Genomic DNA, 24,402 nt, shown 5'->3' with positions numbered 1-24,402 from the left:
CTACAGTCGATAAATTAACATCAGACTAAGGCTGGCCATACACTATACAATTTTCTTGTTCAACTTTCCTTTAGATTTACCAAAACCATATAATATAAGGTCAAACCGAAATCCTTTCAATTTGTATGCAATCAGGCAGGCCCTTGCACTACATAGTTAAAGGTAAATCTAAAGGAAATTGAATAAGAAAATTGTATAATGTATGGCCAGCTTACCACCGTACAAGTTTGATGTCTGCAAGGTTTCACAACAAATAAGCCTTAACACTTGTTATCTTGCCATTTAAATATATTTTCCGGGAGACAAAACAAGTCACATCTTAAATAGTCCGGAGATGGAGCTTCTTCATCACAACACTTCTGATCCTTCATATCCTCCTATAATTAGAAAATGATTAACAGATGGCTCCTCAATATTTTCCCCGAATCATTAACTCTCGCTCAGAAGTGCCACTTCCATCATCATCCAGTCCCTTTAGGTTAATGGTAAGGAAGACTTAACGACCTTTTCCGTTCAGCTCTGATAACTGTACCAGTCCTACAGAATTCTCCATCAAACAGCCATTAAAGCTCTGTTGACTTCCAGCTGGTATCTCATTTACATACAAAGCAACCTTTCCAAATTTACCAAATCGGTAATAAATAAACTGAATCTTGTTAAGGCAGCGGTATTGAATTCAAATTCTCGGAGGTTTCAAATGTTCTTCCGGGTGAGGTCTGAATTTCAAGTTTGTGCTATGACTGTTTGTAGTCACTGTATGAAGATTGTAGTCACTGTATTCCTATCAAAAGATGAGAAATGTACAATTTCCATAGCATTTCAACAATATTTATTGTCAAGTTTTATCATACTTCCGCATCAGAGTGTCCCTTTCCATCGTATGTGCCCATCAGAGTGTCCCTTTCCACAATAGGTGCCCATCAGAGTGCCCTTTTACACAATATGTACTCATCAGTGTGTCCCTTTCCACAATAGTTGCCCAGCAGAGTGCCTCTTTCCATAAAATGTGCCCATCAGAGTGCCCGTTTCCATAGTATGTGCCCAAAGTGCCCCTTTCCACATTATATGCCCATCAAAGTGCCCCTTTCCATAGTATGTGCCCAGCAGAGTGCCCCTTTCCACATTATATGCCCATAAGAGTGCCCCTTTCCACAGCATGTGCCCATCAGAGTGCCCCTTTCCACAATATGTGCTCATCAGAGTGTCCCTTTCCACAATATGTGCCCATCAGCATGCCCCTTTTCCACAATATGTGCCCATCAGAGTGCCCCTTTCCACAATATGTGCCCATCAGCATGCCCCTTTTCCACAATATGTGCCCATCAGAGTGCCCCTTTTCATAATATGTGCCCATCAGAGTGCCCCTTTCCACAATATGTGCTCCTCAGAGTGCCCCTTTATATTATGTGCCCATCAGAGTGCCTCTTTATATCATATGCCCATCAGAGTGTCCCTTTCCATAGTATGTGCTCATCAGAGTGCCCTTTTCCATAGCATGTGCCAAGAGTGCCTCTTTATATTATGTGCCCATCAGAGTGCCCCTTTCCACAATATGTGCTCATCAGAGTGCCCCTTGACATAATATGTGCCCATCAAAGTGCCCCCTTCCACAATATGTGCCCATCAGAGTGCCCCTTTCCACAACATGTGCCCATCAGAGTTCCCCTTTCTACAATATGTGCTCATCAGAGTGCCCCTTTCCATAATTTTTGACCATCAGGGTACCCCTTTCTATAGTATGTTCCCATCAGGGTGCCCCTTGACATAATATGTGCCCTTCAGCGTGCCCCTGTAAACAGCACAACAGCATGTATCCAGCATGTCAGTAAACAGCATACCTTGTGGGCAGGCAGGGAGCGAGAGCTGGGAGAGGCAGCAAGCTACACTGAGAACCTTGCTGAAGGGGGCGGGGCATACATGTGACCTCATTGGTTGCTAGGACGCCTGCAGTCCCAGCAACCAATGGCTGCTGAGCAACGGAGATCTGGCACTTAAGATTGGCTGGATGAGGGGGCGGACAGAAGTATTGCTCGGTCTGTGTCCAGACCACAGTCCTCCATTTATTGATGGTTGCTGTAAGGGGATGAATTACAAACCAGGGGCCCATCTCTTATTGCTATCTGCAGTCTTGACGAATTTAACTCCATCTGACAGCACAGGATATTCTAAAACTATAAAGGTCACTTATGGCTCAACAGTATTGATTTGAATGACATATTTCTACTGTAAAGCAGCAGTTTGATAACTCAGACAGGATGCGTTCATGCAGGAAAATGTCATGTCATGCAGGAAAAAAATTAAGCACAGGTAAAAGCGTAAAAAGAAATACCCTTGAAGAAGTGGAAACCTCATTTTTAAAAAGAGAAAATCTCAATACAGAAATAAGGAAACTGGCACAGTTTTTGAACGATCAAGCCCCAAATTTACCTTGTGACTAATGACCAATTACAAGTACCCGGCCGATTTTATTTTAGTCAATTTATATTACGTAATTATGCAAGGATGATGATGACAGCAAAAACACATGTGCAATGGTAGCTCCCATTTGTTTTACCATGGCGAGTTTCCTTGAGCACTTTGACTGGCAGCATGGGGGGGGGCTCAAATACTAATCAGTGTCTGCAGCCACCAGGATTGTGTGTAAATCTGGCAAGCAGACTCTTGCCTGTCAAGTGGAAGCAGTCGGGTGGCTGCACTGCCGCCAGATTGCTTTCATACACCAGTACCGGTGTCCTGTCCCCCCCCCTCACCTGGTTCTGCTTGCCCATCTGCGGGCCAGGGACAGACATGGCGGGTGCCAGCTGGTGGAGGGGTGAGGGAAGAGCAGACACACTTGCTCACACAGTGGGATGAACAGCTTCAGTTCCTTTCACTGTGAGGCGGAGCTGGATGCCGCCAGGTACATCGTTACTGGGCTTCCTGATTGCTCGTGGGGGCAGGAGGGGGGTGGGACCCCTTTCCACCACCTGTATACGTACTCCATCGACAGCCCAGCTGCTCGGAGTACTTTTTCGTTAAAGAGAAGCACTGGCCATAAAAATGTCACCGTTGTAGCCACAATTATGATCCCGGTACAATCGCTTCCCAGTGTATATATACTGTGGCCAGTAGGGAAGCAGTTAAAAACCCTTCTGCATGCAGCTTGCTCGCGCCCCCCCCCCATACATACCTGAGCCCTATGGACTCACAGAGTAGGGATCAGGAGCGAGCACGCACAAGTGCTCCTATGCAGCTTGCTATGGGGGCACTCAGAGAAAGGGATGAGCCAGGAGCAGTAGACCCCAGAACAGGAGGATTGGGGCTGCTCTGTGCAAAACTATCGCACAGAGCAGGTAAGTATAACATATTTATTATTTTAGTACAAAACAAAAATCCAACCTCTAATATCACTTTAAATTATATAGGCTATGAAAAAGAGAAGACTTACAACAGTGGCACAATATTTAATTAAAAAATATATACAAAATCATCACCTAAGCTTCACAAACCAATAAATGACAAAGAAGACAAAGAGAGCAAAAAGCATCATGTAGCAGAGAAGTTTGGTCTGACTGCCTCTGGAGAGGGCTTTCAGTCGGCCCATTGTGGAGCCCAGGATACCGCCTGTGGAGTCAAAGTCTGAATCCTGGAATTGAAAATGAAATAGGAATCAGTCAGCCTGCTACAGTTTGGTTCACACAGAATCCCAAAATCACAGATGCTGCAGTGCCCTGGGGAACATCCCCATGGGCTGGTATGCATCTAAAGCAGGGGTCGGCATCCCACTGGCTGCACCCGGCCCACCACCGCTAACTGTCTGGCCTGTCAGTGCTCGTGATTAATTCACGGGCACCCGGCCTGCGGACACGTTCGCCGCTGTATACTCTTCATTGGACAGCGGCGAGCAGCTGATATTACAGGGCTGGATGGGGCGGGAACTGCTGAAGTTAACTTTTTACATTAAACAACAGGTGATTGGTTGCTAGGATCACCCGGCAACCAATCACCAGCTTGTTAAGCTTTTACAATAACTTCAGCAGTTCCTGCCCCTAACCAGCCCTGTGATACCAGCTGCTCTCTGCTGAGTTCTACCTACACAGTGTGTGCTTGTGTGTCCGTGGGGTGAGGTGCAGGGGACACTATGGGTCAGAGGGCACTACAGTGGGGTGCAGGGGACAGAGGACACTATGGGGGCAGAGCACACTACAGGTGGGGAGGGGGGGTGCAGGGGACAGAGGACACTATGGGGGCAGAGAACACTACAGGTGGGGAGGGGGGGTGCAGGAGACAGAGGACACTATGGGGGCAGAGAACACTACAGGTGGGGAAGGGGGGTGCAGGAGACAGAGGACACTGCTTTGGGTGCACAGGAAACTTGATGGGGGGGGGGGGGGGGATGAGCACTATGGGAGTGATGTAAAGGGGGACAAAGGACACTGCAATGGGGGGGGGGACCCTATTAGGGACCCCATCACCCCTAGGGACAGGGACCTCTTCACCCCTAGGGACAGGGTCCCCATCTCCAGACCATGCTGGCACCCAAGGGTGGCATAGTCAGCCACCCTTGGGTGCCAGAATGGGGGCGAGCGCAATAAAATCCAAATCCCCAGCCATATGCTCCCTCAGGGTGAACTGGCTTGGCTTTGTATTAGTGAAGCACCTTAAAGTGAGGTAAACCTGTACTGTTATTACTAGGTTAGGATTATTATTATCTTCATGCATTGGCAGGTGAATGCGGCCCTCCATGCATTCACATACATTGCATCTGGCCCTTAAGTGGAAAAAGGTTGTTGACCCCGATCTAAAGCATGCTCACGGAAGATCAGTCAGTTCCCTGCACAAGTCCATAGGAGGCTTCTGAAAGGCTTAGATCAGGGGTCCCCAACCCCAGGGCCGTGGACCGGCCTGTAGATGACATGGCCGCACAGCAGGAGGAGAGTGGCGACTGCGGTCTGCACGGCCCTATCACAGAACGTGGTTGCCACTCACCACCTGCTGTGCGCTATGCCCATGTGTCTTCTCCCAGCTCTTCCACCTGCCTAACGTTAATGTCATCCTATCAACAGGGCAGGGGAGGGAGGACCTGCAGATCAGAGTTGAGAGCTCTCCCCACCCCCTGCCCTGCTGATAGGATGACATTGTCTGGCGGGCGGGGGACCCAGGAGAGGACACACGGACTGAGCACAGCCTCTGCCCTGTCAAAGGCAAGAGTCCTGTGCAGGGGAGGCAGAGATAAGAATATGGAGAGAGGAAAGGGGCGAGGGGAGGAGGACTGCAGGGGCACTGTGATGGAGGAGGCTGTGATTGCTAGGGGCACTTTAACATAAAGGGGACTGTACTGCAGAGAGGCACTATAATTATTACAATCCCCCTTTATAGTGCAGTCCACTTAACAGCACAGTGACCCCTTTCCATTACAGTCCCAGTTACATTAATGTAAAGGGGACTGCACTTTGGGGGTGTGGGGGCTGTGATGTGAAGGTGAACTGAGGACACTGATATAAAGGGGGGTTGTGGTGTGAAGGGGGGCTGGGAACAAACACCATGAAGATCCCATCCCCTGGCCTGTCCACCAACCACACAGCCCAGGATTGTATATATACATATATAATATATAATATATATATATATATATATATTTGCCCTTCTGTTGGTTGAACTAGATGTGTCTTTTTTTCAACCAGACTAACTATGTAACTTCTTTCCAAGAACTCCTGATGTGTTACTGTATACCTACTAAAAAAGGACTTCATTCCCTATAGACACCAATCAGATCCAAACTTTCAACATCCAACAGATACAGATCTGGTACAAAATACTCACCATCTCTCCAAGTAATTTATTGTGGAATTTCACTTCTGCACCAATATCAATGGAAAGCTAAAGAAGAAGAGAAGAAAACAAAATGTTACATTATGTAACCTCAAACAAACAATGAACTTTTCTTGTTTGCTCCATTTTGATCTGCTAAAACCATCATTAAGAGTAGTTTGTTATATCTATTTTATAGGTGCAAAAATAATAATGTTGCCAGAAAACCTGTGATCTGATAATTCCTTGTACTCTCAGTCTGGACACAAGAAGGGGATATGGAGATGGAGGGGGAGGAGACAAGGAGGTGTCTGTTTTTTTTTTAATCCATCAGAAAAGAAATAGGCAGGGCTGACACCACTTGCTTTTGCTTAGGTATTCAGAGCTGAGTTGTCATGTCAAAGAGGAAGTTAGAAGTACACTAAAGATTAAATGTGTATGCTTCTGCTCCACGTGGGTGCGTCACACAAGCCTTTTCACATCCTGTGTATTCCAGGTGCAAGAACCACTCATCATCCAGCCATATGGAACAAGTGAAATAGGATCCAAAGGGCTGCACACTGGAAAAACTGCATCCACTTTATTCATAATCTTCAGAAACACCGTATACAGCAAACAGAAATACTATGGGAGCAAGGAAACAGTCAACGTGTTTCGCTTTGTTGGAGCATATTCCTGACTAATGAATAAGCTCTAGCAGAGAGTGAAACACGTTGACTGTTTCCTTGCTCCCATAGTATCTCTGTTTGCTGTATACGGTGTTTCTGAAGATTATGAATAAAGTGGAGGCAGTTTTTCCAGTGTGCAGCCCTTTGGATCCTATTGCACTTGTTCCCTAGAAGCACGCTACACTTCTGGTAAATTAACAAACCATATCTGTACTTGTAGCATGTTTGAGACTTAAACCAGGGGTCTCAAACTGGTGGCCCTCCAGCTGTTGCAAAACTACAAGTCCCATGAGGAATTGCAAGGCTGACAGTTACAAGCATGACTCCCACAGGCAGAGGCATGATGGGATTTGTAGTTTCACAACAGTTTGAGACTCCCGAGTCTTAAACTGAGCCCACCCGCACATACAAATGTAAAAACACTGTAAGGGGTACCAGGTAAAAAAAAGTCGATTGTGCTACATGTTACATATATACACGCTACTCCAGTGATCTCTGTTTCCTTTCAGATCCTACGCCAGCTGAGCAGCTGCCCTGCTGCATTGTGCATACACAGGAGGAGGCCGGCAGCTTGGCACAGGTTCCATTTACAGAATACTTTGCATTTACAAAGCATTCTCTGATTGGATAAAGTGAAGAATGTGACATCACCATCCTGCATCTCCACCTTATCTAATTCCCGTGCCAAGCAGATGATCTACTGTATGTTCACAATGCAACAGAGCAGCTGCTCAGCACAGGACCCAGAAGTGGAGATCACTGGAGTAGTGACAATTTCCGACTTCCGGGGGGGGGGGGATACCTGGAATTCTTCATGTCATGTGTATTACTGAGTAAAACTAAAGCCCCGTACACACGATCGGACTTTCAGATGGGAAATGTTCGATGTCAGGCTGTTGTCAGTAAACCCGACCGTGTGTATGCTCCATCGAGCAATTGTTGTCGGAATTTCCGCCAACAAATGTTGGCTAGCATGTTTTCACATTTTCCGCGGACAAATGTCTGTTGTCAGATTTTCCGAGTGTGTGTACACACACGCATGCTTGGAAGCAAGGACGAGCCGGAAGCGGTCGGTCTTGTAAACTAGCGTTCGTAATGGAGAATTAACATTCGTGACACAGCAGATTATGAGATCTCCAAATGCAGCGCACAATTCTCTTCTTCTTTAATGGGATAATAATGAAGCTGCTTTGCTGGTGATACTGATGGAGTTATTGCAAACAAATTTTCAAAGACTTTTTTTTTCTAGTGATATTAAGATTATTATTATTATGGGTTTTTTTTTATTATTTGGGCAAGTTACCACAACACCAATTATCCTCTATTTTTTAAGAACATGTTGGTGTCAATTTTACATTGTATTTTATTAAATGTAACTGCCGACTCCCAAACTGTCATTTGAAGTAAAACACATAGCCAAGTATTATTCTACACAATTTTTTTATTGTGCATTAAAAAAAGAAAACAAATAAATTAGACATGTTATCTGCCAATAGAACTTAACCAAAAAGTGCATTCTATGCATCCAAAAATATAGAAAATATAACAAATCAAATCATTATTATTCAACCAAAAAATAATGTCAAAGCAATAACTCCAAGGCCAATAATAAATAACACGTTATCTCCTCCGATTCTGCAACATGTCTGGTTGACGAACGGCCGTTCAGAAACGTACCGAAAAGCGCAAAATGAAAAGCGCAAATCAACACTCATCAAACTTCTACTAACACGAAATTAGCAGAAGGAGCCCAAAGGGTGGCGCTAAAGAGGTGAAAAACCACATAGTACGTCACTACGTTTGTAATTGTTGGCCAACATTTGTGTGACGTGTGTATGCAAGACAAGTTTGAGCCAACACCCTATGGACAAAACTCCACGGTTTTGTTGGAGGAAAGTCCGATCGTGAGTACGAGCCATAGGACTTTGACACGCACTCCTATCCAGTCCTGGATATACTCGCTCTTTAAACTGATCTCAGCTGATCTGTGTAGGAAAAGTAAAGGTGATTTGTCAATGTTGATTCAGAGACTGAAGTTCACAAACATTGCTGAGGACTATGACCAACACTGTGCAAGTGACATATATGCTGCATACAATCGCAGGCTTAGCAACACAATGAGAATACACCGCTTGTTGTGGGTGATTCAGACACACTAAACACGTATGGCCGGGTCACTTCAATCCATTCCTGGTAATAACCCGACCCTGAGCACTGACCCCCTGAACAGTGCTAATCTTGGCTCTTACTGGCTGCAGGTGATGCCATTTCACTGTACAATCTATTTCATTACATCTACACAGTAATCTATATGTGTGACAGATCATATAAGATCCAAAAGAATGTCTAATCATTGAAAGGGTTGTAAAAAATGGGGGATCGGAAGCGGATTGTATAAAATGCCACAGTAAACCGCTTGCCGAGCAGCTGCCGTCATTATACTGCGGCAGGTCAGCTTGTTCCCGCAAATCGCCATAGCTGTACTTCGGTCCCTTTACCAGCGATAGCAGGCACACATCCGCTGCATGACAGGGAATCTGATGCGCGTGGCCGGTGGCCGCGATCGCTCCACAGAGAGCCAGAACAGGGATCTGTCAATGTAAACAAACAGATCCCCGTTCTGACAGGGGAGGAGAGAGAGATCTGCTGTTCCTAGTGATCAGGAACAGCGATCTCTCTGTACTCCCAGTCAGTTCCCTCCCCCCACAGTTAGAAAGCCCTTCCCTGCCAGTGACATTAACCACTTCAGCCCCGGAAGGATTTACCCCCTTCCTGACCAGAGCACTTTTTACAATTTGGCACTGCGACGCTTTAACTGCTAATTGCGCGGTCATGCAATGCTGTAACCAAACGAAATTTGCGTCCTTTTCTTCCCACAAATAGAGCTTTCTTTTGATGGTATTTGATCACCTCTGCCGTTTTTATTTTTTGCGCTATACACGGAAAAAGACCGAAAATTTTGAAAAAAAATGATATTTTCTACTTTTTGTTCTAAAAAAAATCCAATAAACTCAATTTTAGTCATACATTTAGGCCAAAATGTATTTGGCCACATGTCTTTGGTAAAAAAAATGTCAATAAGTGTATATTTATTGGTTTGCGCAAAAGTTATAGCGCCTACAAACTAGGGTACATTTTCTGGAATTTACACAGCTTTTAGTTTATGACTGCCTATGTCGTTTCTTGAGGTGCTAAAATGTCAGGGCAGTACAAAACCCCCACAAATGACCCCATTTTGGAAAGTAGACACCCCAAGGAAATTGCTGAGAGGCATGTTGAGCCCATTGAATATTCATTTTTTTTGTCCCAAGTGATTGAATAATGACAAAAAAAAAAAAAAAAAAATTACAAAAAGTTGTCACTAAATGATATATTGCTCACACAGGCCATGGGCATATGTGGAATTGCACCCCAAAATACATTCAGCTTCTTCTCCTGAGTATGGGGATACCACATGTGTGGGACTTTTTGGGAGCCTAGCCGCATACGGGGCCCCGAAAACCAATCAGTGCCTTCAGGATTTCTAAGGGCGTACATTTTTGATTTTACTCCTCACTACCTATCACAGTTTTGAAGGCCATAAAATGCCCAGATGGCACAAACCCCCCCCAAATGACCCCATTTTGGAAAGTAGACACCCCAAGCTATTTGCTGAGAGGCATGTTGAGTCCATGGAATATTTTATATTTTGACACAAGTTGCGGGAAAGTGACAATTTATTTTTTATTTTTTTTTTTTTTTGCACAAAGTTGTCACTAAATGATATATTGCTCACACAGGTCATGGGCATATGTGGAATTGCACCCCAAAATACATTCTGCTGCTTCTCTTGAGTACGGGGATACCACATGTGTGGGACTTTTTAGGAGCCTAGCCACGTACGGGACCCCGAAAACCAATCACCGCCTTCAGGATTTCTAAGGGTGTACATTTTTGATTTCACTCTTCACTGCCTATCACAGTTTCGGAGGTCATGGAATGCCCAGGTGGCACAAACCCCCCCCAAATGACCCCATTTTGGAAAGTAGACACCCCAAGCTATTTGCTGAGAGGCATGGTGAGTATTTTGCAGCTCTCATTTGTTTTTGAAAATGAAGAAAGACAAAAAAAAAATTTTTTTTTTCTTTTTTTAATTTTCAAAACTTTGTGACAAAAAGTGAGGTCTGCAAAATACTCACTATACCTCTCATCAAATAGCTTGGGGTGTCTACTTTCCAAAATGGGGTCATTTGGGGGGGTTTTGTGCCACCTGGGCATTCCATGGCCTCCGAGACTGTGATAGGCAGTGAAGAATGAAATCAAAAATTTACGCCCTTAGAAAGCCTGAAGGCGGTGCTTGGTTTTCGGGGTCCCATACGCGGCTAGGCTCCCAAAAAGTCTCACACATGTGGTATCCCCGTACTCAGGAGAAGCAACAGAATGTATTTTGGGGTGTAATTTCACATATTCCCATGGCATGTTTGAGCAATATATCATTTAGTGACAACTTTGTGCAAAAAAAAAAAAAAAAAATTTGTCTCTTTCCCGCAACTTGTGTCACAATATAAAATATTCCATGGACTCGACATGCCTCTCAGCAAATAGCTTGGGGTGTCTACTTTCCAAAATGGGGTCATTTGGGGGGGTTTTGAACTGTCCTGGCATTTTATGCACAACATTTAGAAGCTTATGTCACACATCACACACTCTTCTAACCACTTGAAGACAAAGCCCTTTCTGACACTTTTTGATTACATGAAAAAATAATTTTTTTTTGCAAGAAAATTACTTTGAACCCCCAAACATTATATATATTTTTAAAGCAAATGCCCTACAGATTAAAATGGTGGGTGTTTAATTTTTTTTTTTCACACAGTATTTGCGCAGCGATTTTTCAAACGCATTTTTTGGGGAAAAAACACACTTTTTTACATTTTAATGCACTAAAACACACTATATTGCCCAAATGTTTGATGAAATAAAAAAGATGATCTTAGGCCGAGTACATGGATACCAAACATGACATGCTTTACAATTGCGCACAAACGTGCAGTGGCACCAAAATAAATAAATTTTTAAAAGCCTTTAAAAGCCTTTACAGGTTACCACTTTAGATTTACAGAGGAGGTCTACTGCTAAAATTACTGCCCTCGATCTGACCGTCGCGGTGATACCTCACATGCATGGTGCAATTGCTGTTTACATTTGACGCCAGACCGACGCTTGCGTTCGCCTTAGCGCGAGAGCAGGGGGGACAGGGGTGCTTTTTTTTTTTTTTTTTTTTTTTCTTTATTATTTTTTTGCTTTTTTATCTTATTTTAAAACTGTTCCTTTCATTTTTTTTTTTTTTAATCATTTTTATTGTTATCTCAGGGAATGTAAATATCCCCTATGATAGCAATAGGTAGTGACAGGTACTCTTTTTTGAAAAAATTGGGGTCTATTAGACCCTAGATTTCTCCTCTGCCCTCAAAGCATCTGACCACACCAAGATCGGTGTGATAAAATGCTTCCCCAATTTCCCAATGGCGCTGTTTACATCCGGCGAAATCTAAGTCATAAAATGCTCGTAGCTTCCGGTTTCTTAGGCCATAGAGATGTTTGGAGCCACTCTGGTCTCTGATCAGCTCTATGGTCAGCTGGCTGAATCACCGGCTGCATTCTCAGGTTCCCTGTTGAGACAGGAGAGCCAGAGAAAAACACGGAAGACGGTGGGGGGGGGGGGGCATTCTCTCCCACTGCTTGTAAAAGCAGTCTAGAGGCTAATTAGCCGCTAGGATTGCTTTTACATGAAAGCCAACCGCTGGCTGAAAAGAATGATACCAAGATGATACCTAAACCTGCAAGCATCATTCTGGTATAACCACTCAAAGTCGTGGATGCTGTACCTGAAGACAAAAAAATGGTTAACAATAAAGCACAGTAAACGGTAAAGTATAAAAAATTGCATACCTGAAAAGCAAACATGATAAAACATAATAACAATAAAACATTGCAGAATAGAATACAGTAAAAAAGAGCAGAAGAATAGAGAGAGAGAGAGAATAGAGAGAGAAAAAATAAAATGACAACTATTATTTTTTATTTTTATTTTATATTTTTTGTTGTTTTTTTTTTTTGTGTTTTTTTTTTTTTTTTTTTACACTTTTTTTGTAACTGTAACTTTTATAACTGTAACCGGTTCCAGGTTCGGGTCTCTCAAAATGCGATGGCATCTTGGGAGACCCTGTGAAAGTGTGCCTAGTCTGTGCAATGCTGTACCCTACGCTAATACTCAGCTAGTGAATGGTAGCGTTCAAAACATTCACCAATGCAAAGACCAGGATTGTCAGGACAGGAGGGACAATAATAGCGGGTGTCACGCCTATATCCGCGCTTGCTGCAGACACAACATCTTTTTTGGGGGGGTTCGTTGGGTAGGGGTACTCGGGAGGACATAAAAATGCCTCTCGTGCAGCCGACTGCATTTGGTTGGGGATGTGAATGGGGGAAGTACGGGTGCTGCAGAAGTGGTGGGTTCCCAATTAGGATTGGCGAATGCAGCAGGAAGGGCACTATGGACACGACGGGCCTGTGTTTGTCTTCTTGGTGGCAGCGGGACACTACTTGTGCTTGCCACCTCACCAGCTTGAACTGCACTTATGGGACTCGCCACGTCACCAAGTGTTACTGCAGTGCTGGTTTGACTACAACCGGGGTGTACTAGGCCGCTGGCGCTTGCCAGTTCACCAAAACGCTACCAAAAAAACTGTTAGCGATCGCAGGGATCAGGCCTGACTCTGCGAACGCTGCAGTTATGCGTTTAGTGTTTTGTAAGTTACAGTGATCGATCGATACTGCACTTGGGTGGGCTGGGCCGGGCGGAGGGGCAAAACGCAGGTGCTAGCAGGTATCTGGGCTGATCCCGCTAACACTGCGTTTTTGGGAACCCTAAACTGCTGGGGACGCCAGTATAGATCTGATCGGATCAGATCAGATATTGATCAGTTCAGATACTATACCACTAAGGGAGGTGTACGGTGCGTGCGTGGGTGTTAGCGCTACTGGCACTAACCTGACGCTGCCTGGGGCTGGTGCTTGCCAGTTCACCAAAACGCTACCAAAAAAACTGTTAGCGATCGCAGGGATCAGGCCTGACTCTGCGAACGCTGCAGTTATGCGTTTAGTGTTTTGTAAGTGACAGTGATCGATCGATACTGCACTTGGGTGGGCTGGGCCGAGCCGGGCGGAGGGGCAAAATGCAGGTGCTAGCAGGTATCTGGGCTGATCCCGCTAACACTGCGTTTTTGGGAACCCTAAACTGGTGGGGACGCTAGTATAGATCTGATTGGATCAGATATTGATCTGTACAGATTCTATACCACTAAGGGAGGCGTATGCTGCGTGCGTGGGTGTTAGCGGTACTGGCGCTAATCTGACGCTGCCTGGGGCGACGCATATCACCGCCGGGCGATCAGGGGGCTAAATCTTTATTCGGTAATAAACGGCGGGTGCCCTGACACTATAAAAAATAAACAAACTAACCAGCGTCACCCGTAACGGTTATACGGTGATCAGTGGTGAAAGGGTTAACTAGGGGGCAATCAAGGGGTTAAAACATTTATTCGGTAGTATATGGGGGTCCCTGTCGCTATAAAACGCTGATGGCGAACCTAAATATTTACCTCCCTAACTAGCGTCACCAGCGACACTAATACAGCGATCAGAAAAATGATCGCTTAGCGACACTGGTGACAGGGGGTGATCAAGGGGTTAAAACTTTATTAGGGGGGGTTAGGGGGGTATCCTAGACCTAAAGGGGGCCTAACACTCACTGCCCTGACACTGTAACTGTCACAAACTGACACCAATACAGTAATCAGAAAAAAAAACAAAAAAAAAACAGCTTGGTGTCAGTTTGTGACAGGGGGGGGGGTGATTGGGGGGCGATCGGGGGGGGGATCGGGGTGTTTTGTGTGCCTGGCATGTTCTACTGTGTGTGTAGTGTTGGTGCACTCACATTGCAGTCTTCTCTCCTCGGCCCGGAACGGAAAATGCCGAGCCGAGGAGAGATGACATCATTTCCTCTGCCTCTGTGTACAATACAGATGCAGGGAAATGATCCCATTGGCTGGGAGCGATCGCGAGGGGGGGGCCACGAATGGATGGCCTCCCCCTCACCACCGATCGCCGTGGGAGATTTGCCGACCGCCGCAGGCACCGGGGGGGGGGGGGGGGTCCGATCGGACCCCCCACCCGCGGGCAGGCAAGGACGTACCTGTACGTCCTTTTGCCTGCCCGTGCCATTCTGCCGACGTATATAGTCGTGCGGCGGTCGGCAAGTGGTTAAGGCTCGATTCACACCTATGCATGTTGCTTTTGGGCGTTTTTGGAGGTTTTTTTTTCATGCTTGCCACGTTTTTGAGCAGCATTTTTGCGGCGTTTATGCGGCGTTTTTGCCGCGATTTGCGTTTTGCGTTTTTTTTTTTTTAACAGTTTTTTTTTTACAGTCTAAAAAAAAAAAATTTAAAAAAAATTTAAAAAAATTAAAAAAAAAAAAAAAAAACGGCAAAAACGCATCAAAAACGCTGCAAAAACGGTGCACTTGCGTTTTTGATGCTTGTCCATTGAATTCTATTACATGCAAAACGCTGCATTTTGCATGAAAAAAAGTCCCCGACCCTTTCCAAAAATGCAGAGAAACAAAAAGGCATTGATGTGAACATGTTCCATAGGAACCCATGTTAAAAAATTCCCGTGCATTTCTGCAAAATGCATCAAAAAACGCGCTAGTGTGAATGGAGCCTTATACAGCAATCAGTGCATTTTTATAGCTCTGATCGCTGTATAAATGTCACTGGTCCCAAAAAAGTGCCAAAAGCGTCCGATCTGTCTGCCGCAATGTTGCAGTCCCGCTAAAAATCGATGATCACCGCCATTACTAGTAAAAAAAATTAAAAAGCCATAAATCTATTCCTTATTTTGTAGATGCTATAACTTTTGTGCAAACCAATCAATATACGCTTATTGCAAATTTTTGGCCTTAACTGATGAATACATTTTTTTTTTTTAAATTGGGGATTTTTTTTATAGCAAAAAGTAAATATTGTGTTTTTTTTTTGTTTATAACGCAAAAAATAAAAACCACAGAGATGATCAAATACCACCAAAAAAAAGCTCTATTTGTGGGAAAAAGGATGTCAATTTTGTTTGTGTACAACGTTGCACTTCTGCGCAATTGTCAGTTAAAGTAACGCAGTGCCATATCGCAAAAAAATGATCTGGTCATTAAGGGGGAAAATCTTCAGAGGCTGAAGTGGTTAAAGGGTAACTCCACTTTCACGGGGGAAAAAAATTAGCAAATATAGAAAAAATAATATAGCGTATACAATTTTGACATAAGTCATATTGTAATTGAATGTTATTAAAAATGACCTTTCCTTTTCAACCTGCAGCTGCTATAATTTTCTGTAAAATGTAATATTGCAACCTGGAGGTATTCTGTACACAGAATATGTACTGAACCCCCCCCCCAGAAACATCATTTTCTGCTTGTCTGATTGGCTCGCTGACCTTCCCAGAAGTCTGCACTATGATACAAGTCAGATTTCAGGCATCCCCTGCAACAAAAATGTCATTTTTGGTGAGATACTCCCAGTAGGAAATCACGTCTAAGCCTGGGCTCTCACTTGTCCGTTACAGACACCACATGTGATTCACACAGGAATCGCACCACATTCCTGTGCACATCACATGCAATGTCTGTGTGGTGCGATTTTGAGCCATACAATTTATATGGCTTACATCGCTTCTGCACCAAAATGGTGCAGGACCCTTTTTTTTTCTCCGTACCTGAATTGAATGTCATGGGTGTTTACACCCTTGTGATGTGATTCTGGCAATCGCACTGCATTTTGTGATCTGCTTCGGGGGTGTCGTTAATCTAAAATTGACACCCAGAGCAGATTGCAAGCGGTGAGATGCAGGGAAACACAGCAAATCTTGTGCGTTTCCTGCATCGCACCAGTGTGAACCTGCTCAAGGGATGCAGGCCCAGCACCTTTCCTCAGAGCCCTGCAGGTGCAGCAGCTGATTGCTAATTATGAAACCACTCCCATTAGATTTACTTTCCCACATGGACACACACAAACACACAGGGATTTCTTCAGAATAACAAAAAGTTTGTTAAGGGGAATGTTTTTGTAGTAACAAAAGTGGAGTTACACGTTAAAGTATAACTAAAGGCAAAACTTTTTTTTTTTTAGTTTTGGATAGATTGGAGAGGGATTAGAACCCCTGACAATTTTTATTGCTGTCTAAGCCCCCGTTAGGAAGACATTCCCTTAATTTGCAGAGATTTCCTCTCACTTCCTGCTTTGGCTATGGGACAGAAAGTGAAAGTTAATCTCCCAATAGGACACAGATGACAAAAAAATCTGACAGAGGGTATAACTCCCCCTACTCTATCCAAAATGGTAAAAAAAAAAAAAAAAAAAAAAAAGTTTTGCTCATAGTTCTACTTTAACCACTTGCCGACCACCAACAATACATTTACTGCTGGTGGACAGCTCCCCCATGCACGGCAACATACTGGTACATCATGTCAAACTTTTGGGCTTAGGTGTGCACATGCACACGCCCCCTGCTGGCTAAGTCCCGCTGTGTTCAATCACAGCTGAGCCGGCGGGTAGGGGCGTGCACCCAGAACCAAGCCACGTCATACAGGTCTGTTACGGTGCCTGTACAAGCTAGCCTACCGCAGTATATGTACCGAGGTAGGTCGGCAAGTGGTTATGGGTTGGGTATAGGAATCAGAATACATGTAATCCAGAAGCAGGTCACCTGACGCTTCCAATGGGGACTCTTGTTACAGCGCCAACTCACTATGAGGGCATCTGGCTGACACTGGAAAGGTATCATCTTCTGGTTGAGCCTACATGACAGGAAGTGAAGTGGGCACTCGCCCGCCATGGCCTGTATCTACGCTCACCAAGCAAGACTCCATCGCTGAAGGAAAAGCATGATGAAGCTCGTTTCAAGTTTGCTGCACAACATTTAGACAAGCCTGTGAAATATTGCGAGAATATAGTCTGGTCAGATGAGACCAAAATTGAACTCTTTGGATGCCATAAGACACACCATGTTTGGAGGTCAAATGGCACATCACCCCAAAAATACCCCCCCCTACCAACAGTGAGGTTTGGCGGTGAGAACATCATGGTGTGGGCAGGGCTGTTTTTCAGCATATGGTACTGGCAAACTTCATATCATTGAAGGAATGAATGGAAAAATGTACCAAGACATTCTTGATAAAAATCTGCCGCCATCTACCAGGATGATGAAGAAGAAACGAGGGAGGACATTTCAGCACAATAATCCCAAATACAAAGCCAAGGAAACTCTCAATTGGTTTCAAAGAAAGAAAATAAAACTGCTAGTATGGCCCAGCCAATCACCTGACTTGAATCCAATAGAAAATCTACGGAAAGAATTAAAGCGGAGTTCTGTCCAAATTTTGTAATTGATTTGAGCATTATGCATTTTTTTTATTATAAAAACGATTATACATGGTTAACCACTTGCCGACCGCCACATGTACATGTACGTCGGCAGGATGGCACGGCTGGGCAAATGGGCGTACCTGTACGTCCCTTTGAATTTGCCGCCGTGTGGTCGCCAGAGCGCTCGCGACCCTGCGGCGAGCTCCGTGAGTAGGATCTCGATGTCCGCGGGGATACCCACGATCGTGTCACGGAGAGGAAGAATGAGGAGATGCCGAAGTAAACAAGCATCTCCCCGTTCTGCCTAGTGACACTGTCCCTGATCACAGCTCCCTGTGATCGGGAGCGGTGATCAGTGACGTGTCACTTGTAGCCACGCCCCCTAACAGTTAGAATCACTCCCTAGGACACACTTAACCCCTTCCTAGCCAGCTAGTGGTTAACCCCTTCACTGCCAGTGTCATTTTTACAGTAATCAGTGCAATTTTATAGCATTGATCGCTGTAAACATGCCAATGGTCCCAAAATAGTGTCAAAATTGTCCGATGTGTCCGCCATAATGTCGCAATCACGATAAAAATCGCAGATCGCCGCCATTACTAATAAAAAAAAAAAAATTATTATAAAAATGCCATAAAACTATCCCCTATTTTGTAGAAGCTATAACTTTTGCGCAAACCAATCAAACGCTTATTGCGATTTTTTTTACCAAAAATATGTAGAAGAATACGTATCGGCCTAAACTGAGGAAAAAAATAGTTTTTTTATATTATTTTTGGGGATATTATATGGGGATATTTTATTTTATTATTATAGCAAAAAGTAAAAAATAATGCATTTTTTTCAAAATTGTCGCTCTATTTTTGTTTATAGCGCAAAAAATTAAAAGCACAGAGGTGATCAAATACCACCAAAAGAAATCTCTATTTGTGGGGAAAAAAAGGACGTCAATTTTGTTTGGGAGCCACGTTGCACGACTGCGCAAATGTCAGTTACAGCGACGTAGTGCCGAATCGCAAAAAACGCTCTGGTCTTTGGCCAGCCAAATGGTCCGGGGCTGAAGTGGTTAATTGTGGATCTTTCTAAAATATAAATTTAATACTTACAATTTTCTTCCTCCTGTTGTGGCCGTTGCCATCGTGATTGTGGGCATGTGAAGCCCAATCGATATCTCTTCCTGGATAAGTGTTGGAGAGGTGCATGCTGGGTAACCAGCATACACCTCTCGATCTCACGCATGCGCGTTTCACCGGTGGCCATAGCGCCAATTGTTTCTAAAGTTGCCATATCGGGCGGCAACAAAGGAAAGTCCCTCCCCATTGTTATGGCAGCATAGATAAATACATCTCGGCGCTGTGAAACGCCTTAAATCGCGTCATTTCCTGTCAGGAAATAGCGCGATTTTTGATCACAGTACTGCCCACAGACTCCTGGGAAATGATGACACATCATTTCCCGGAGCCCAGGTGAGGGAGGAAGTGACGAGGAGCTCCGCAGACCAGGAAGTGGCAGATTAGGAGGACTACATAGCAACAGGGCGATTCTGGTAAGTATAAAAAAAAAATTTTCCTCCAAATGTTTTTTTTATAGGTTTAGAGGAGTCTGATTCTGAAAAAAAAAATTTCAGGGTGGAACTCCGCTTTAAGATCAGAGTTCATAGAAGAGGTCTATGGAACCTTCAAGATTTGAAGAGTGTTTGTGTGGAAGAATGGGCCAAAATCACACCAGAGCAACGCATGGACTAGTTCCTCCATACAGGAGGCGTCTTGAAGCCGTCATTACCTACAAAGGATTTTGTACCAAGTATTAAATACATTTCAGTTGGCGCATTCAATCCTTTTTCCCTGTGTCCTTCCATTTTATTACACAGAACTTCATTTCTGAACGTATTTGTTTTGATTTCTTTGTATGTATGGATCGCATGAGTTGTTACCGACGTGGTCAGAATTTCATGAATAACCCTCTATTAGAAATAGATTTACTGAGACAAATGGTGATGTGTTCAATACTTAATTTGACCCGCTGTATAAAAAAGTTTTGCCTTTACTTCCACTTTAAAGGGATAGTTCACCTTTACCAAAAAACTGCCCATGCAGGTAAGGGGGGGTGTCTGTAGATAAATACAAGCTGTGCAGCTCTGACCAGAGTTGAATTATGCCCTTGTTATAGGTGTGCATCATTTATGTACCTCATGAGGCCTGAGTGAAAAACTCCCCGAGACTGCATCTTCCCATCCTGCCTTGTTGTTAGGACGTCACTAGGCCATACCCAGCTGTTACCGTTCACCTCCAGCATGAGCTCTTTCTCTGAATCGCCCCTCTCACAACCCAACCTTTGGTATTCTCCCAGTTACATACCTCATGAAGCCTGACTGGAATACTCCAAAGACATTGCAAAGTGAGGCCCAGTCGTCGCTGATCACCTCCACAATCACAGGAGTGAGCTCCTTCTCTGACTCAGACCCCCTCACATACTCCTTAATCTTGATACAACAGTTCTGAGCTTAGTGATTGTGAGCCCACTCGTAATGGAGGAGGTGAGCAATAACAGCTGGGTGTGTCTTAGCAACGTCCTAGCAACAAGGCAGGACAGGTTAGATGCAATCTCTGGGAGTTATATAGGTGTAGGCCATTCACGTACCTCCTTAAGCTCGACTGGAATACTCCTAAGACATTGCTAAGAGACGCCTAGCCACTACTGCTCACCTCCACCATCACAGGAGGGAGCTCTTCCTCTGAATCAGACCCGCTCACATACTCCTTCTTTCCCCTGATGAAGCAGCTCTGAGCTCAGAATTTGAGAGCTCCCTCCTGTGATGGTGGAGGTGAGCGGTAGTGGCTAGGCCTCACTTAGCAACGTCTTTAGTCAGGCTTCAAGTGGTACGTAAATGGCCTACACCTATACAACTCCCATTTACTGCATCTCCCTGTTCTGCCTTGTTGCTAGGACGTTGCCAAGACTCACCCAGCTGTTACTGATCACCTCCACCATCAATGGAGGGAGCTCTTCCTCTGACTCAGACTCCCTCACATGCTCCTTCTTGCCCCTGATGGAGTATCTCTGATCTCAGAATTTGAGAGCTCCCTCCCGTGATGGTGGAGGTTAAGAATGAGCTCCGGCGTGTTCGCATGCTGCATATGCCGAGCCCGCCAGGAAGTCGGCACTGCGCTGATCACAGACATTTCCCGATCTCTGCAGCCGCACATCGGGAAATTTCTCACTGCTTGTGATTAGCGCTGTGCAGTGCCGACTTCCTGGCGGGCTCGGCATGTGCAGCATGCGAACACACCGGAGCTCATCCTTAGTGGAGGTGAGCAGTAGTGGCTAGGCCTTTCTTAGCAACGTCTTTAGTCAGGCTTCAGGAGGTACGTAAATGGCCTACACCTCTACAACTCCTAGTTATTGCATCTCCCTGTTCTGCCTTGTTGCTAGGACGTTGCTAAGACTCACCCAGCTGTTACTGATCACCTCCGCCATCACAGGAGTGAGCTCTTCCTCTGACTCAGACCCCCTCACATGCTCCTTCTTTACCCTGATGGAGTATCTCTGAGCTCAGAGTTGGAGAGCTCCCTCCTGTCATGGTGGGGGTCAGCAGTAGTGGCTAGGTGTCTCTTAGCAACGTCTTAGTTGTATTCCAGTCAGGGTTCAGGAGCTACGTAAATGACCTATACCACTCCCAGAGATTGCATCTCCCTGCCCTGCCTTGTTGCTAGGATGTTGCTAAGACACACCCAGCTGTTATTGTTCACCTCCTCCATCACAGGAGTGAGCTCACAATCCCTGAGCTCAGAGCTCCCGTATCGGGGGGGAGAAAGAGTATGTGAGGGGGTCAGAAGAAGAGCTCCCTCCTGTGATGGTGGGGGTGATCGGTGATGACTAGGCCTCACTTAGCAACATCCTGGGGAGTATTCCAAAGTGAGGCCTAGTCATCACTAATCACCTCCACCATCACAGCAGTGAGCTCTTCCTCTGATTCAGACCCCTCACATGCTCCTTCTTTCCCCTGATGAAGTATCTCTGAGCTCGGAGTTGGAGAACTCCCTCCTGGGATGGTGGGGGTGATCGGTGATGACTAGGCCTCACTTAGCAACGTCCTGGAGAGTATTCCAGTCAGGCTCTATGAGGTACGTAAATGGGAGAACCCCAAATGTTCGGTTGTCAGCAGAAGAGTAGAGGGGAAATCACCCAATGGGGACACTGGTTGTGGTGACATTTAGGCTTCCTCTCACTTCCTGTTCTATCTTTGGGACAGGAAGTGAAGGGAAATCTCAGCAATAGCAAAATAAATCTGGCAGAAGTTATAACCCTCCCTTATCCTTATATAAATTAGAAAAAAAAAACTATTGTCTTTAGTTAGACTAGTTTATTGGAAGGGAGAGTCTATGAGAAGGGACAGTCTATGAGAAGGGACAGTCTATGGATCACAGGATCTGTAGCTGCACACAGCTGGAACACAACACAATCACTATCTCTATGGGAGGACTCCATTTCCCAGCATGCTCCGCATCCTCTCCCGGCCTGTAGCAGTGCGCGGTGCATGCTGGGAGATGGAGTCCAGAGCCCCCCTCTGGTGTACGGCGGCCCGGGGGAGTCACACTTACTGACTTCAGGGCGTTCGCTTTGAGGCGGAGGCTCTCGGTCAGCCTATCGTTCTCTTGTTCATAGACGTTGTAGCCGCTCATCTCCGGGCGGCCGTCCCTGTGCTTCATCCCGTCCCGGTCCATGCTGGCCGCTCAGACATCCAACACACACTGACTACGTGTCCTGAGGAGGGGGGCGGAGTACGGAGAGCGGGAGGGGACCAGACTGTGCACTGCGCGTTCTCCTCCCACTCACCTCACTGATCTGTATACAATGTATGAGGGGAGAACACAGCATCCTCCCAATCAACTCACTGATCTGTATACAATGTATGGAGGGGAGAGCACAGTATCCTCCCAATCGCCTCACTGATCTGTTAACAATGTATGAGGGAAGAGCACAGCGTCCTCCCAATCGCCTCACTGATCTGTTAACAATGTATGAGGGAAGAGCACAGCGTCCTCCCAATCGCCTCACTGATCTGTATACAATGTATGAGGGAAGAGCACAGCGTCCTCCCAATCGCCTCACTGATCTGTTAACAATGTATGAGGGAAGAGCACAGCGTCCTCCCAATCGCCTCACTGATCTGTATACAATGTATGGAGGGGAGCACAGCATCCTCCCAATCGCCTCACTGATCTGTATACAATGTATGAGGGGAGAGCACAGCATCCTCCCAATCACCTCACTGATCTGTATACAATGTATGGAGGGGAGCACAGCATCCTCCCAATCGCCTCACTGATCTGTATACAATGTATGAGGGGAGAGCACAGCATCCTCCCACTCGCCTCACTGATCTGTATACAATGTATGAGGGGAGAGCACAGCATCCTCCCAATCGCCTCACTGATCTGTATACAATGTATGAGGGGAGAGCACAGCATCCTCCCACTCGCCTCACTGATCTGTATACAATGTATGAGGGGAGAGCACAGCATTCTCCCAATCGCCTCACTGACTGTATACGATGTATGAGGGGAGAGCACAGCATCCTCCCAATCGCCTCACTGATCTGTGTACAACGTATGAGGGGAGAGCACAGCATCCTCCCAATCGCCTCACTGATCTGTGTACAACGTATGAGGGGAGAGCACAGCATCCTCCCAATCGTCTCACTGATCTGTATACAATGTATGGAGGGGAGAGCACAGCATCCTCCCAATCGCCTCACTGATCTGTATACAATGTATGAGGGGAGCACAGCGTCCTCCCAATCGCCTCACCGATCTGTATACAATGTATGAAGGGAGAGCACAGCATCCTCCCAATCAACTCACCGATCTGTGTACAGTGTATGAGGGGAGAGCACAGCATCCTCCCAATCGCCTCACCGATCTGTGTACAATGTATGAGGGGAGAGCACAGCATCCTCCCAGGGAGAGCACAGCATCCTCCCAATCACCTCACTGATCTGTGTACAATGTATGGGGGAGAGCACAGCATCCTCCCAATCACCTCACTGATCTGTATACAATGTATGAGGGAGAGCACAGCATCCTCCCAATCACCTCACGATCTGTATACAATGTATGAGGGGAGAGCACAGCATCCTCCCAATCACCTCACTGATCTGTGTACAATGTATGGGGGAGAGCACAGCATCCTCCCAATCACCTCACTGATCTGTGTACAATGTATGGGGGAGAGCACAGCATCCTCCCAATCACCTCACTGATCTGTATACAATGTATGAGGGGAGAGCAGAGCGTCCTCCCAATCGCCTCACTGATCTGTATACAATGTATGAGGGGAGAGCACAGCGTCCTCCCAATCGCCTCACTGATCTGTGTACAATGTATGGGGGAGAGCACAGCATCCTCCCAGGGAGAGCACAGCATCCTCCCAATCACCTCACTGATCCGTGTACAATGTATGGGGGAGAGCACAGCATCCTCCCA

At 45.6% G+C, this 24,402-nt stretch overlaps 1 protein-coding gene across 3 annotated transcripts; it reads right to left on the bottom strand.

The window, feature by feature from the left end:
• Window positions 1-257: 257 nt before the first annotated feature.
• Window positions 258-22,738, bottom strand: BET1 (Bet1 golgi vesicular membrane trafficking protein). Of its 3 annotated transcripts, XM_073629589.1 has the most exons (4): window positions 22,519-22,738; window positions 5,803-5,859; window positions 3,474-3,625; window positions 258-781 (listed from the first exon to the last, which is right to left on the bottom strand). In XM_073629589.1, exons 1-4 carry the CDS (start codon window positions 22,639-22,641, stop codon window positions 751-753), a joined length of 363 nt encoding a protein of 120 aa, XP_073485690.1. In that variant the 5' UTR covers window positions 22,642-22,738; the 3' UTR covers window positions 258-750. The 3 variants fall into 3 exon arrangements, with proteins under 3 accessions (XP_073485690.1, XP_073485692.1, XP_073485691.1); XM_073629591.1 differs by lacking the exon at window positions 3,474-3,625 and having other exon boundaries at window positions 22,519-22,737; XM_073629590.1 differs by lacking the exon at window positions 258-781 and having other exon boundaries at window positions 3,424-3,625; window positions 22,519-22,736.
• Between the last annotated feature and the right edge of the window lie 1,664 nt (window positions 22,739-24,402).

Source organism: Aquarana catesbeiana, linkage group LG05 (assembly GCF_042186555.1).
Source record: "Aquarana catesbeiana isolate 2022-GZ linkage group LG05, ASM4218655v1, whole genome shotgun sequence".
Classification (NCBI taxonomy): Eukaryota; Metazoa; Chordata; class Amphibia; order Anura; family Ranidae; genus Aquarana; species Aquarana catesbeiana.
Note: the sequence above shows the minus strand (reverse complement) of the source record. Positions and strands in the feature narration are given on the sequence as shown.

Excerpts from the sequence above, each read along its gene's own strand:
- BET1 (XM_073629589.1), bottom strand. The coding sequence starts at position 22,641 with ATGGACCGGGACGGGATGAAGCACAGGGACGGCCGCCCGGAGATGAGC. Across the intron at positions 5,860-22,518 it reads AAGCGAACGCCCTGAAGTCA|CTTTCCATTGATATTGGTGC; the intron begins GTAAGTGTGACT and ends CTTCTTCTTTAG. Across the intron at positions 782-3,473 it reads TATTGGTTTGTGAAGCTTAG|GAATACAGTGACTACAATCT; the intron begins GTGATGATTTTG and ends ATCTTTTGATAG.